The sequence below is a fragment of the Cylas formicarius genome, unplaced genomic scaffold, assembly GCF_029955315.1.
Source record: "Cylas formicarius isolate icCylForm1 unplaced genomic scaffold, icCylForm1.1 PGA_scaffold_8__14_contigs__length_24414737, whole genome shotgun sequence".
NCBI classification, from domain to species: Eukaryota; Metazoa; Arthropoda; class Insecta; order Coleoptera; family Brentidae; genus Cylas; species Cylas formicarius.
This window is the reverse complement of record NW_026844361.1, coordinates 12,047,722-12,060,874: the sequence shown is the minus strand read 5'-3', so window position 1 is coordinate 12,060,874 and position 13,153 is coordinate 12,047,722. Positions and strand designations below refer to the sequence as shown.

The following is a 13,153-nucleotide window of genomic DNA, read 5'->3' as shown; positions in this document are numbered from 1 at the left end:
CAATTGAACTTAATTTTCCCAAATGCAAAATAACGAAAACTAAAAAAAATGCTCCCGTAATCAAAGGTTCTTGGAATTAAATTAAAGTATTTGTTGTGATGTATTTTTTTATTGTAAGCTTATAATAGTATATTAAACTCGAACTGTCGATAAAGCTGCGTATATTTTGTAATAGCAATTATTTATAATTTAATTGGTACAGTATGCCATTAGACGTATCGCAGATTTGTACTAAATTTCCAATGCCAGGGTTATTTTCTGTATAAAAAATTTCAAACTGTCTTACTCTTATCCACACAAATCACTCCAAACAACGAAAAATATACAAAATGAGAGTGCTGTATCAAAAAACGGATAAATCGCATTAACTCAAAAAGTTGAAATATTGTCATTTTGCAGAGAGCTGACCTCGCCGTTTAAGAAAATTTCTAAAATTGCGTAAGAAGTTTATACGAGATATACAATCACTGGTTGGTAAAGAATCCGAAGCCACTTTTATATCCGTAAAAAAAATCTTCGGCGATCATTACAATTGATGGCGAGCTCATTTCCGGCGTTGTCACGTTTTAAAATAAGTATTTTATATATCTCGTCTAAATTCCTTGCGAAAATTTTGGTTTGTTCGAATAAGATTTGACGATTGCGTTTGACAATTGCTAATTAGTTTATTTAACAAACTCTTAGCTCTCAGATTATTATTATTATTGTTATACGATACGATACGGCTAATAGCACAGTAGATTGACAAAATTTTTAGCGATGGAACTTCCACGATTCGTAATCGAAATGCAAGTGTATACTTCCACCAAAAATATAGTGCTTTTAATACCGACCCTGTGATTAAATTTGGCTACTGTTTATTATATATATATATATATATATATATATATATATATATATATATATATATATATATATATATATATATATATATATATATATATATATATATATATATATATATATATATATATATATATATATATATATATATATATATATATATATATATATATATATATATATATATATATATATATATATATATATATATATATATATATATATATATATATATATATATATATATATATATATATATATATATATATATATATATATATATATATATATATATATATATATATATATATTTACATCCGTAATGATATAGCTCGTCCACATGTGGCGCAGCAATAGGTCTTCTCCGAGAAGGAGAGTGTATATTTAAATTTTTTGCGCGTATACTGGATAATTGGGAACTATACAAACGTGTTCTGCAAAATAATTGACTATTTATTTTTTCAATTTTCACATATTTCCCAGCGGTCAAGAATCCTCCTCATGTATAAATGGATTACATATTACGCAATATTGGTCTTCCGAGTATATTTAAATATTACAGATTACGGTGGATAAGTTCACCACCCGCGTTGCCAAATGTCTCAGAATTTGGAACCGTTTATTAGAGCATCGAAGGCGGTTACTTCTGTTTGAAGCTGTGTGCGTCCTTTAATTTTCACGTGTTTTTACGGTTCTGTGCATGTTTCGTAGTTGGAAAATTGTTAGGTAAGTAATTAAAATTTGAGATTGTGATCTCCATTTAGGCATTGCAAATTTGCTATTTTTTGTTGAATGATTTTTATTAAGTAAAAAATATTAATGGGATACTTATTTCAGCATGGCGCGAAGGTTATTTCCTGAAGAATACGCAAGTATTACATTATTGTTAAATATCCATATCTAAATATAACTTTTTATAGTATGCAGTTTGTGGTGCAAACTCAATAAAGAAAAAAAATAGGTGGTTTTGTAACAAACCCCTGGACGAACCATCACCTCTTACACCGAATGCCGTTTCAAAAGATCTAAACACAAATGATTTTGAAAGTGTAAGTGTACGTTTTGAAGAGATAGGAAATTGCAGATATTTTTATAAATTCGTATTTAAAAGTTTTTGAAAATATTGTTAGATTTAGAAACAATTAAGAAGTTTTAGCAACTATTTAAATATTCTTAAACATTCTCACCGATTGTTTAAAACCACATCTCATAGTGAAACGCAAGTGAACGTTGAATACGTTCTTCCACTATAGCTTCCAATTTTCAGATAAAATTTTAAGGATGGATATTGCTTTGCTTTCTCTTCCGACACACAGTATGTTTTTATTTATATTTGCGTCTAAGCGATTACTTTTGCTATAGTGTGAAGAAATTAGATTATCAAACCAGCAACCAGTGCAGGATTTTGGAGCTTCATTTTCATTTAAGGCAAACATCAATGACGTAAGTTGTCCTATTCGTAAATTTATTATATATATTCAAAAGGGAATATGTTTTTAGGAAAACGAATCCTCTTCTAATTGTTTGCCTTCAAATAATTCCAAAGCAGATCCAGAATATCTTCCTAGTGATAATGAGTCGGTTAGTAACTTATGCTACTTGAAAAACAAAAGGCACGAAATGATATATATTACTAAAATAAAAAAAAAAACATATTTTATTTCTTGAAGTTATATGCGCATCTCTACAAATTTTACTTAAAAACTAAGTTACCATCTTCGGAGGAAGATTTATGATATGTTCAACCTTATATAATTAATCTGTTCAGACTTATGTTTCTCCGCTTTTGTTAAAATGGAAACATTTTTTAATGTAATAGGCGCCTTGATTCATTTCTCTACAATAAATAAGCCACGTTGGAGAGCGTTTACTAGAAATAGGCTAAAGGTTTCCCTTTAAAATACACATTAGACAGAGAGGATAAGAAAATACTGGGAACAATTTTTAATTTGACGTATGAATTTTTTGACTTTTATTGTTGTTTTCTAATAGACCACATCAATTCTCGTAGATGAAATTTTCCTTTTTGCTGGGATATCGAATAAATTTTCTATAATTTCACTAAAATAATTTCACCAAATCCTTCATCTGCGTGAATATTCTCAGAGTGATTATAAATATTCACCAAACTAGCCTGCATACCCTGCTTCCCCGGAGTAATCTGTTACGTTAGATTATTCTGCACTAAAGAAAGTTTTCCTACATCTTTTACAAACAATCAGTTTTATTTAATATTTAAATATTGAAGAATATTGACGTGGAATATTAAGGTTTATTTATACTAAGGCTTGATTAGAAACATAAAATTTGATAGCGCAACATAGTTTCGAGATAGTGGTCGGTAATGAACGCTGAGGTGGGAATTTGTATGTACTTTTGCTCTTCTTATCTCCAACTAAAATCTGACTAATTTGTCAATTTGTTTTTGAAGCCACAAGAATCGAATGATTTATGGTGGTACTATAAATTGTCGAATAAATAATATTCATAATTATTCAATCATACTTGGATAATAACTTGTCTCTCTTCTTAAACAAATTCCGAATTCCTTTTTTTTACTATGCTGATCTGGTTGTAAAACTTGTCGTTCCTACATCTATTTCAGATTTTAAAATGTTAAGAAGGCGTTTATTATTTCACAAAAAATGTTATCTCATTAAATATAAAAGTATAAAAAGTATAAAAAGGAACGTCTGAACAAATTAATTGGAAAAATAAAATCTTCAATAAAGTAAAAAAAATATTTGCAGTATAAAATAAAACCATCCCACGCAATTCATGGTAACCTATAACCCAAGTATCTTCATTTTAGAAAATCTTATGTATTTCATGAAAATACCAGCTCAGCCTCTTTCGGTCCTAAACTAATTTTTACCAAATTTTTAGGCAGCATTAGTAATAATAAGTTGTAAGAAAAATCAAATGAATGTTTTTTCAGGAAATATTTTCTAACGTTAGTTCCCCTTTAATCTGCTGCACGCCACCCGACAGTCCCTTAATCTGCGAAGATTTGAATTTAGATAAGGATATTAGCAATACGACTCCAACTACTGTAACAACTTCTAAAAAAAAATCTAAAAAAAGTACGTTTTGTTACTATTGCGAGACGGAGGTCTTAAATTTTCCTAGACATATCGAAAGAAACCATAAATCTGAAATTGATGTACAAAAAATATTATCACTGGATAAGCAAAGTAAAGACAGAAAAAAATTAAGCAAAGTAAAGACAGAAAAAAATTACTCTTTGCTTTAAGAAAGAAAGGAAATTACCTGCAGAGTAGTAGCGATATCAGTAAACCAGTTAGAAAAGGTAATGAAGATACAAATTATTTACCATGCGTACATTGCCTAGGATATTATTCGTCTAAAAATTTATGGAGACACCGCAAAAATTGCAGCGAAAATCCAAATAAAGGATACTCTATGAGAAATTCTCAGGCTGAAGCTCAAAACTTTCTAATTCGGAATTTAAAAGTGGACTCTCAACTAAAAATTAATGTTTTCCCAAGAATGAGGGCCGATAAGATATCGCTAGTTGCTAAGAAGGATCCCTTAATATGTGCATTTGCATCTAGATATTTAAAAATTCACAGAGAGAACCATTTCATTCTAGTGGCTTCAAGAAAAATGAGAGAATTAGCCAGATTATTATTGGAGATAAAAAAAATTAAACCCACTATTAAGGGCCTCTTTGAGGCCCTTAAACCGGATAACTACGATATTTTAGTCTCGGCAACTAAAGCTGCATCTCGATTTGACAAGGATTCCAAAACATATCAAGCTCCAACATTTGCATTAAATATGGGCACTACATTGAAACAGTGTTGCGATATCGCACTAGTATACAGCTTTAAAAAATCTGATTACCTTGCATCTACATATTCTGCAACACAAGAGGCTGACCTTAAAACTCTAATACAGTTAATAAATGGTAACTGGAAATTTGATGTTTCCAACCAAGCTTCTAGTGATCTTAATATAAATAAATGGAATAAAGTCACTCTAGTACCCCTTGCCACTGATCTTAAACTACTAAAAGATTACTTGATAAAAAAAGCTGATGATGCACTCTACAAATTGCAAGAAAACTCCAGTGATGAAAAATCATATACTACTTTAATAGAAACCATCTACTGCAGAATAATTTTACTGAATAGACGACGTCCGGGAGAGTTGCAGAGACTTTTAGTAAACACTTACAAATCAATAATTCATCATGAGAATTCTCAGGCATATGAAGAATTTGGCGAAGTTATTTCAGAAACTGAAAAAATTCTAATGAGCAGTTTTAAGCGTATTGTCATAAGAGGTAAAAGGGGAAGGGGAGTGCCAATATTAATTAGCAAAGATGTACAAGAGCACTTAAACATAGTTTTAAGGTGTAGAAGTAAGATTCTGAAAATGTCCAATATTTACTTATTCGCAAATCCTAAGTCATCTGAGCCAATTGTGGGTTATAAAGCATTAAGAAAACACGCTTCACTCTGTGGAGCTAAAAACCCGGATGCTCTAACCTGTACCCGACTTCGAAAACATTTGGCAACTTTAACTCAATTATTTAACATGTCTGAAAACGACATGGAGCAATTGGCCTCATTTATGGGTCACACTTTGGGTATACATCGACAGTCGTATCGCCTACCCGACGATATTTATCAAACTTCTAGAATTTCCAAATTACTTATACTTATGGAAAATGGTGAAGCTGGTCATTTTAAAGGCAAATCGCTAGATGAGATTGAGATAAATTTGGAAGAAAATTTAATGGATATGTCTGATAAACCAAAATCAAAAGAAAATGAGCATGGAAACGAAAATTGGGAGGCTACTGAAAAACAAAATGACGAGACACATCTAGACACGTCAAATGCACAGGATCTACTTGAAAATTCTGAAAAAAGTAAGCTGGATTCGGACAGTATTCAAAAACCAAAAATTCGAAAGCTAGTTCCATGGACAACAGAGCAGAAAAATTTAGTTATGAATTTTTTTAAAGGTCACATTAAAATGAAATGTCCTCCTAAAAAAGGTGAATGTCTAAATCTTATTTCTAGAAATCCTAAAATTCTGCACAATAAAAACTGGTTAAAAATAAAGGTTTTCATTCAGAATCAATATACAAAAAAGTAATCTATAAACCCATTAATTTAGAGGAATTTTTCATTTCAACAGTACTTATGTTAAGTTATGCAATTTTTTTAATATATGGCCTCAGTTTAACTATTCTCTCGGTATATTGTATATGTGTTGTATTTGGATTATATGGCATATTATAGGTACTTTTATTATATACCATACCCTAGCCACCAAAAAATCCAAAAGGATATCTGTATTTTATTTTTTATTGTGTTACAAAGACAAACAAATTCTAAATAAAGATTCGTTTATTTTAGATGTTAGTTCATTTTTTATTTTAGATGTTAGTTCATTTTATTTCGTCTCTAAACTTTAAATAACAATATACCTACCAATAAAAATTTGAAAAAATGTAAATAACAAATACAAAAGATGCATATTTAAGTATACCACGTCAAACAGTGTTGTCACTTTTATGGAGGAGTAACATACTGTAAAACGACAATTTTGTATACATGGGAGGACCTATTCACCGAAGTGTATATGTATATATATATATATATATATATATATATATATATATATATATATATATATATATATATATATATATATATATATATATATATATATATATATATATATATATATATATATATATATATATATATATATGATGACACTAAACTCCGGGATATCATCCGTTCGCTCGTTGAACTCCGACTGGAATCCTGCAGACGTTTCGCCAAAATCTCACTTGGCATCTTCAATGCTCGCGCTCCGAAAACACTTCGAACACTCATATATATATATATATATATATATATATATATATATATATATATATATATATATATATATATATATATATATATATATATATATATATATATTATTATATTACTAAATTTTGTTTAATAATGTCAATATTTTATGTCTGTTTTGTTGTGCTATCGAATTGATTTTGTAATCTTTAATAAAATGTTTTAATTTTAGTAATTCTAAAAGTTGAAAAATTTGTTGAGAAATTCTTTAATTTCTCCTTTATTTGAAGAAGTATTTGAGATATTTCCAATTTGGGCTCAATGATACGGGGCATTATCTAAAACAATAACAGTATTTGACGATAGTTTTGGTTAGTTAGATAGAATCTTTGACGTTTTTGGCAGACAAATATAAGGCATCTTCCATCCAATCATTTTTGGACCCAGCATGAAAAATTATTATGCGTTTTCCGTGTGAAGTCGGCACATCTAGTACACCCTTGTTATTGTTATCACACCATCCAGTGAAAACAGCCTCGCTGGGTCAAAGCTCGATAATCAGGTACATAAATACGTACTTACTGAAGGCTACTTGTTCGAAAATACCAGGCAGCATCAATCATTAATCAAATTTAAAACGGTCCATTTACGTTTCAAATAAAAATTTCTGGTTTCTGCAAATTATCACGCAGAATAAACATCTGTAGCGATGGGTTTTACCACCATCCTGCAAAGGTCTGCGGTAAAGGTACATTAAAATACTTAAAACGTCTAAGCAATAGTGCATTTATATTTTTGGTCGTATTATACTGAGATTGCAGGTGACCTTCGTAACATAACAGACCTTTTCAGGTCTATTGAATATCATGGGAAGCAAGCGGTGTTATTCTGTTCCTCAAATCGCACGTCAATTACATATTTCCTCTCGGTAACTAGCGCTTCGATGGCCACAAAGTACAAATTATACCCGATCGCGATGTTTCAAGTTTATTTAATATCGTCATTTTGTGGCATCCGGCACTTGAACTCCATTAGTTTTGAGGGTTTCTTTTGGTATCGTAGCTATTGTACTCTTTTAGCACATCTGTTGTTTAACTACGGGCGAAATGTTAACCTATTTTCGGGTCACAGGGCCACAGCTTGCTTTCTAATTGGCAACCCTAAGGCCCGGCTTCCACCACGATTTCTAGGCGACTAGGGTTGGCCTCCTGCAAATCAACTCCGAAAACTGGAAATTATTTTCAGGTTCATAAAATGGCCGCTAGGGGGCGTAACCTCTACTGTAAAATAGAAATAACGGGTTTTGCTTAGTTTAGTTATAAAGGGTATTTATGATTTTGTTATGTGTGTAGTTGGGTTTTGTTTAGTGTTAGGTTTTCTTTATTGTTAGATTTTGTTTAATGACAGGTTTTGCTTGAATTAAAATAAGTTTATACAGTTCAGTTAGAAATCATAAACTAGAGCGGTTTTCAATTATTATGCAGCCCAGTACAGACATCAATTTTTTCTAACCTAATTATTTCTAAAACAAATTATGTTTTACATATAAAATAAAATAAAAGTAGTATCAAACTTTTGCTATAAATTATCATCCCGTCATAATATGTCATCCCTTGGTTATCTCTAATAATGCTCCTATTATACCTACATAAAAAAGTAATTTTAAATTATTTTTCATTTATTTCAAAGGAAAAAAATATATTGCCACGCCGTTTCCACTACTTGCTGTGTTTTTTTAGGCTCTTTTTCACAAAAATAGCAGTAAAAGAATGAATATCTTGATATTGACGGGCCAGTCGAAGCTCCTATAAATACTTTTTAAAACTAAACCAATTTCGTCGAAACCGGATTAGCCAAAAAAAAGTAATTCGACTTTTTCCAAACCAATATTATACCCTTCCATATATAATAACCTATTGATCATTATACGAGTACATTTTATCCCATTTACAACAATTCCAACCCAAATATATACCGAAAACTATTCCTGATGTTTAAATTCTATAAGAGTATGGTGGGCACAACTATGGTTATTGTGGAAAATTCTGATTACATTTCTGGAAAAGTCATCTTCATCTGTAAATAGTATGTGCTGGTTAAACAAGAATGCTTTCGAAAAATCGTCTCTGGGCTGGGCAAGTTTGTAGCGCCTAATGCGAAACAGCTTTTTATTATAAAAGGAAAGGATATTTTTTCAAATATCTCGCGCCCTGTATAATTAATAAAACCTGAAACCACCTCTCGACATAGTTTACGATACTGTTCAAATAAAATTATCCCATCTTTAGCGGTTTTTCATTTATCGCCAATAATTTACCCACAAAAACGGAAATTTTTAGGAACTTTTATATTTTTTGCCCATAAACGGCACACCCTGTATATGATTAAAACAATGTACGAAGTAGAGATTATAGCCCTGGATCTTCCACGTTTCCTGGCCCAAGAATTTTTTGAAAATAGTTAATGGTTTTTTTCCGAGAAATTTTTTTTTCTGAAACCATGCAGTGCGCCCTAATAATCATCGCGTCTTGACAGCCCCCGAAATAGCGATTTCAATATGGATATGAATATCCCGAGCAGCGTATGTGATAGACGAAAACCGCAAATACAAAAATTCTAGGTCTTGATGCGGCCTATGACACTGTTTTAACCAATTAGCTATACGACTTACGACTTTTGATTTGCGGCTAATAATTTATTCTGAACAATTTTCTAGGTCTTTTAGATTTTTTCCCATAATTTGAAAACCCTGTATATAATCGAAAAAATGCCCAAAATAAATTTTATTGCACTGAATCTTCTGCGTCTGCCGGTTAAAGAACACATTTTTCTGGAGGCTAAAATGACCAAAAAAAGATTTCAAACATTTTTAAAAAATACTTGGTAAAATTTGATTGCGCACAATTTCTACCGTTTAAATGTGGAGGCGGACTTTTACTTCTCTGCTAAATTTGAAGTTGATATCTGCAAATTTAGGACTGTTAACACATTTCTCAGTTAGCAAGGAATATCGAAAACACCCTGTATAATAGATGAAAACCTTAAATACAAAAGTTTTTGCTGTCTAGGCGGATTATATCGCAATATAAAAGAAAGTGAGATCTCGAGCATAGTCTTTCAGTTATAACCAATTTTCAATAATAGGGGGACCCATTTTCCAGTTTCCTTGAATATTTTTCAACAATTGTCAATAATAGAAGTTTATAGAGCCGTATTTTATGCTTCTTCTGGTTAAAGATTTTTTTTGGTCTCGTAAACAGTTTTTGAAAAATTATGTTTTTTGTAGGCCCTTGCACGCGCGATTTTTTATTTTTTTAGAATACTTCCCGACCCCCTAGCCCCCCCCCCCCCCATTTTCAATAAGTACTGTCACGGGACAAAGCTGCATACATATGCCAAATATGAAGTCGACTGCTTTAAATTTCGGACACTTATCGTGTTTCATAGCAATGACCAAAAAAAAAAGACGAAAGTCGCGAATAAAGATGGATGCCACTGTCGGATCAGGGCCATTTCCCATAAGCTTATGTGCCTCGTGGAGAGTTAAAAAGGAGACAAATTTTAATTTTGTAGCTCCAATGGTTCGAAAGTTATTCAAGAAAAAGCAAAAGGCGATAACAAAGAACGGAGAACGGACAAATAGACAAAAATATATATATATTTTTTTGACGATGATCGTTTCTGTACCAACAACGATCGCATATGACTTACCGTTACCGAGATATAAAATTTTTATACGAGAGTAGATACTTTCAAAAAAGTCGATTTCATCGATTTTCGAAAGTAACAAGAGTACAAAAATCATTGACACAAGAGAAGTCACGTTTGAACTCTTAGAATGTGATATGGGTGCAATAAAAAATCGTGGAAAATTTTCCAAACCAAGACTTGCGAGATATTCAGATTATTTTCAATTTCTTCTGCGTATTCGTATTTTGACTATTTAAAGCATTTTAATGAAACACATAAACAATGACTTGATTAGTTTTAACGATATTGTTCTGACCATGCGGAGAAGATGTTTTTATTTTATTAAGCGAAAATAGGATTGAAAAAACTAAGATGTAAAATGAGCATTGATTTTATTTTAAGAGAAATCAGTGACGTACCGAAATACACAGATGAAATTCGGTTCGCACGCCACTGATGTATTTTTAAAAAAAATGTGGTACACTAAATAATGCCTGGAATCCGTAAATTATTGCTTATGGTTTAATTACTGGCTATGGTCATGGGAGCAGTTTATTTTAGATACTTTTAATAAAACCTCTGGATTCCTCCTGCGTCGGTCCTGAGGTCGAAAGCAATCCTAGATTTACCACTTGTCGAAAAATTTCTCAACATCTTCGATCCGTCAAAGACAAATTTCCATCTGAGAAGCCAGAAGTTTACAGCATACCATGCATATGTGGCAAAGAATATATTGGAGAGACCGGACGAAAAATATCAACTAAGCTCAAAGAACATGAAAGAGCCTTAAGACTAAGACAAATAATTTCATTAGCAGTTGCCGAACACAATCACGAAACAATCAACAATCAGTTATTCGAAACGATGTTTATGCCCCTCACTTAGCTGCGCCCCCTTCAGGATGATTGGCGAAACGTTAGCCGATTCGAGTCAACAAAAACCGTCGCAGGAGGAATCCAGAAGTTTTATAAAAAGTATTACAGTAAAATGTGGAAGTTTCTTTGAAAAAAAAAATCATCGTCAACTTTGGTGTTATAAATAGCCTATTTAATTTCTTATTTAATCACGAATTGTACCGTTGCAATTAAAAAAAAAACAAGAAATACTTAAAGCAGAGATTTTTTCAACTTCGACTATAGGTGAAGCTCGAAAATTTCCCACTGAATGAAATCGATTTTTTCAGATATGTTCTAGTCCCGGAAAAAAGCACCCTCAACGCGCCATCGCCCCGATTCTTGCCTCTCGATTCGCCATTCGCGAGAACGCCCAACCCCACCCATCCTCCATTGTTCGCCGCTATTTTGAGGAGGACCACTGGTATCAAAGTCCTGGAATGTCACGCATTCATTTGTAAGAGGGAAGTGGCTGCTAACGCATTGGTAAGGGCGTTTCCATTCGCTACGTTATTCTTAGTGTTTCACCCAAACATCAAGGAAATCATTGCTTTCATTTTTGGTAAACGAACTTCTCACTCTAACTACAAAATATGAAAAAGCAAATGTAATACGTATGGAGCAATTTTACGTGATTTCTCCATTACGTGTGTGAAATTGCTTTAGACAAAGACTTAATGGAAAGTCTCGTAGTAAGTCAGTTTCTCGTACTGCCTGAAAATTTTTCAAATCGCTTTTAGAACCTGGAATTTTAAAACTTGTTTTCGGCAAACCTAACTACGAGACATTTTTTTAGGTAAGATGTTGTTTCCACGCCTACGCAGACTCGAGTTACGCCAAACAGGTCGATACGGCCGGAAGTTTGTATGGAACGCTCGCATCAGAAAGACTAAGCGCCAAAGATAAGGTATCTATTTCTGAAGTTACTGTTGGATGTTCGCTAGTCTCTCGACTTGTCTTACCAAACAGTGTTTTTTTTTTTATTTGAATAAGCACATTTGTACGATAATTATAATATAATAATAAAAATAATAATAATATTTCAACTTCATCTCTAAACTCTTGTAAATCTTCGACCATTGCCTTATCGACGGTATGGTCTGTTCATAGACATGAGAATGTGACCAATTGCTTTTGAATGGCATTATCCAAGGGTGGTCATTAACATACAATGCAACAAGATTATTACCTAAAGTTTCGGAATTTAAATTCAGGTAAAATTGTGGTCCTCAATAGAAAATAATTTTATACCTACCTGTATTCTTTGGTCTGGAATACTACTTAGTTTAAGTTGTGCGAATTATGCAAAATATGTGCCAGTCAAGTGTATCTCAAGAGATGCTCCCGCCCAAATGTAGAAAACACTTCTTTCAGATTCTTCTTTGGATTACCATGAAGACACCACCGCTGATTTATTTGAAAGTTTTTATAAAGACAAACTAGTTCCAAACATTCCTCCTAATAGTAGACAGTAGGCAGTTGACTAAAACCGCTTCCTCATGTGACACAAAAGCAACAATCCAAAACTACATGTATAATAACGACATTTATTTTCACGAAGATTACACCAAAAAGCAATTAATAAAGGTTCTACAAAGCTTGAACCAACAAAAGGAATACGTCTGTGATAATTATGCAAAAAATCTAGAGCATACAGTTTTACCACTGTATATTTAATCCCATTGAACATGTTTGGCACCAACTGAAATCTGCCATTCGTCGTTTTCCCCGTGTTAACTCCAATGTCCTCAAACTTATAGAAACCGAAGTTTTTAACATCCCTCCACAAAGTTGGGCAAATTCTGTTAAACATATAGAAAAAGCATAACAATCGTATATCAATATTGCAAATAATATAGAATAATAATTAGAACAGGCGATGATAGC

General features: G+C 32.0%; 1 protein-coding gene across 2 annotated transcripts in view; it reads left to right on the top strand.

Annotated features, from left to right (window-relative positions):
- Positions 1 to 13,153, top strand: part of LOC132706128 (uncharacterized) — a 51,298-nt gene that overhangs the window by 19,234 nt on the left and 18,911 nt on the right. For both annotated transcript variants that reach the window (XM_060677269.1, XM_060677268.1), the window contains exons 4-5: positions 11,557 to 11,752; positions 12,063 to 12,173. In XM_060677269.1, the coding sequence (XP_060533252.1) occupies positions 11,557 to 11,752; positions 12,063 to 12,173 (307 nt within the window). The remainder of the gene's footprint in view (positions 1 to 11,556; positions 11,753 to 12,062; positions 12,174 to 13,153) is intronic.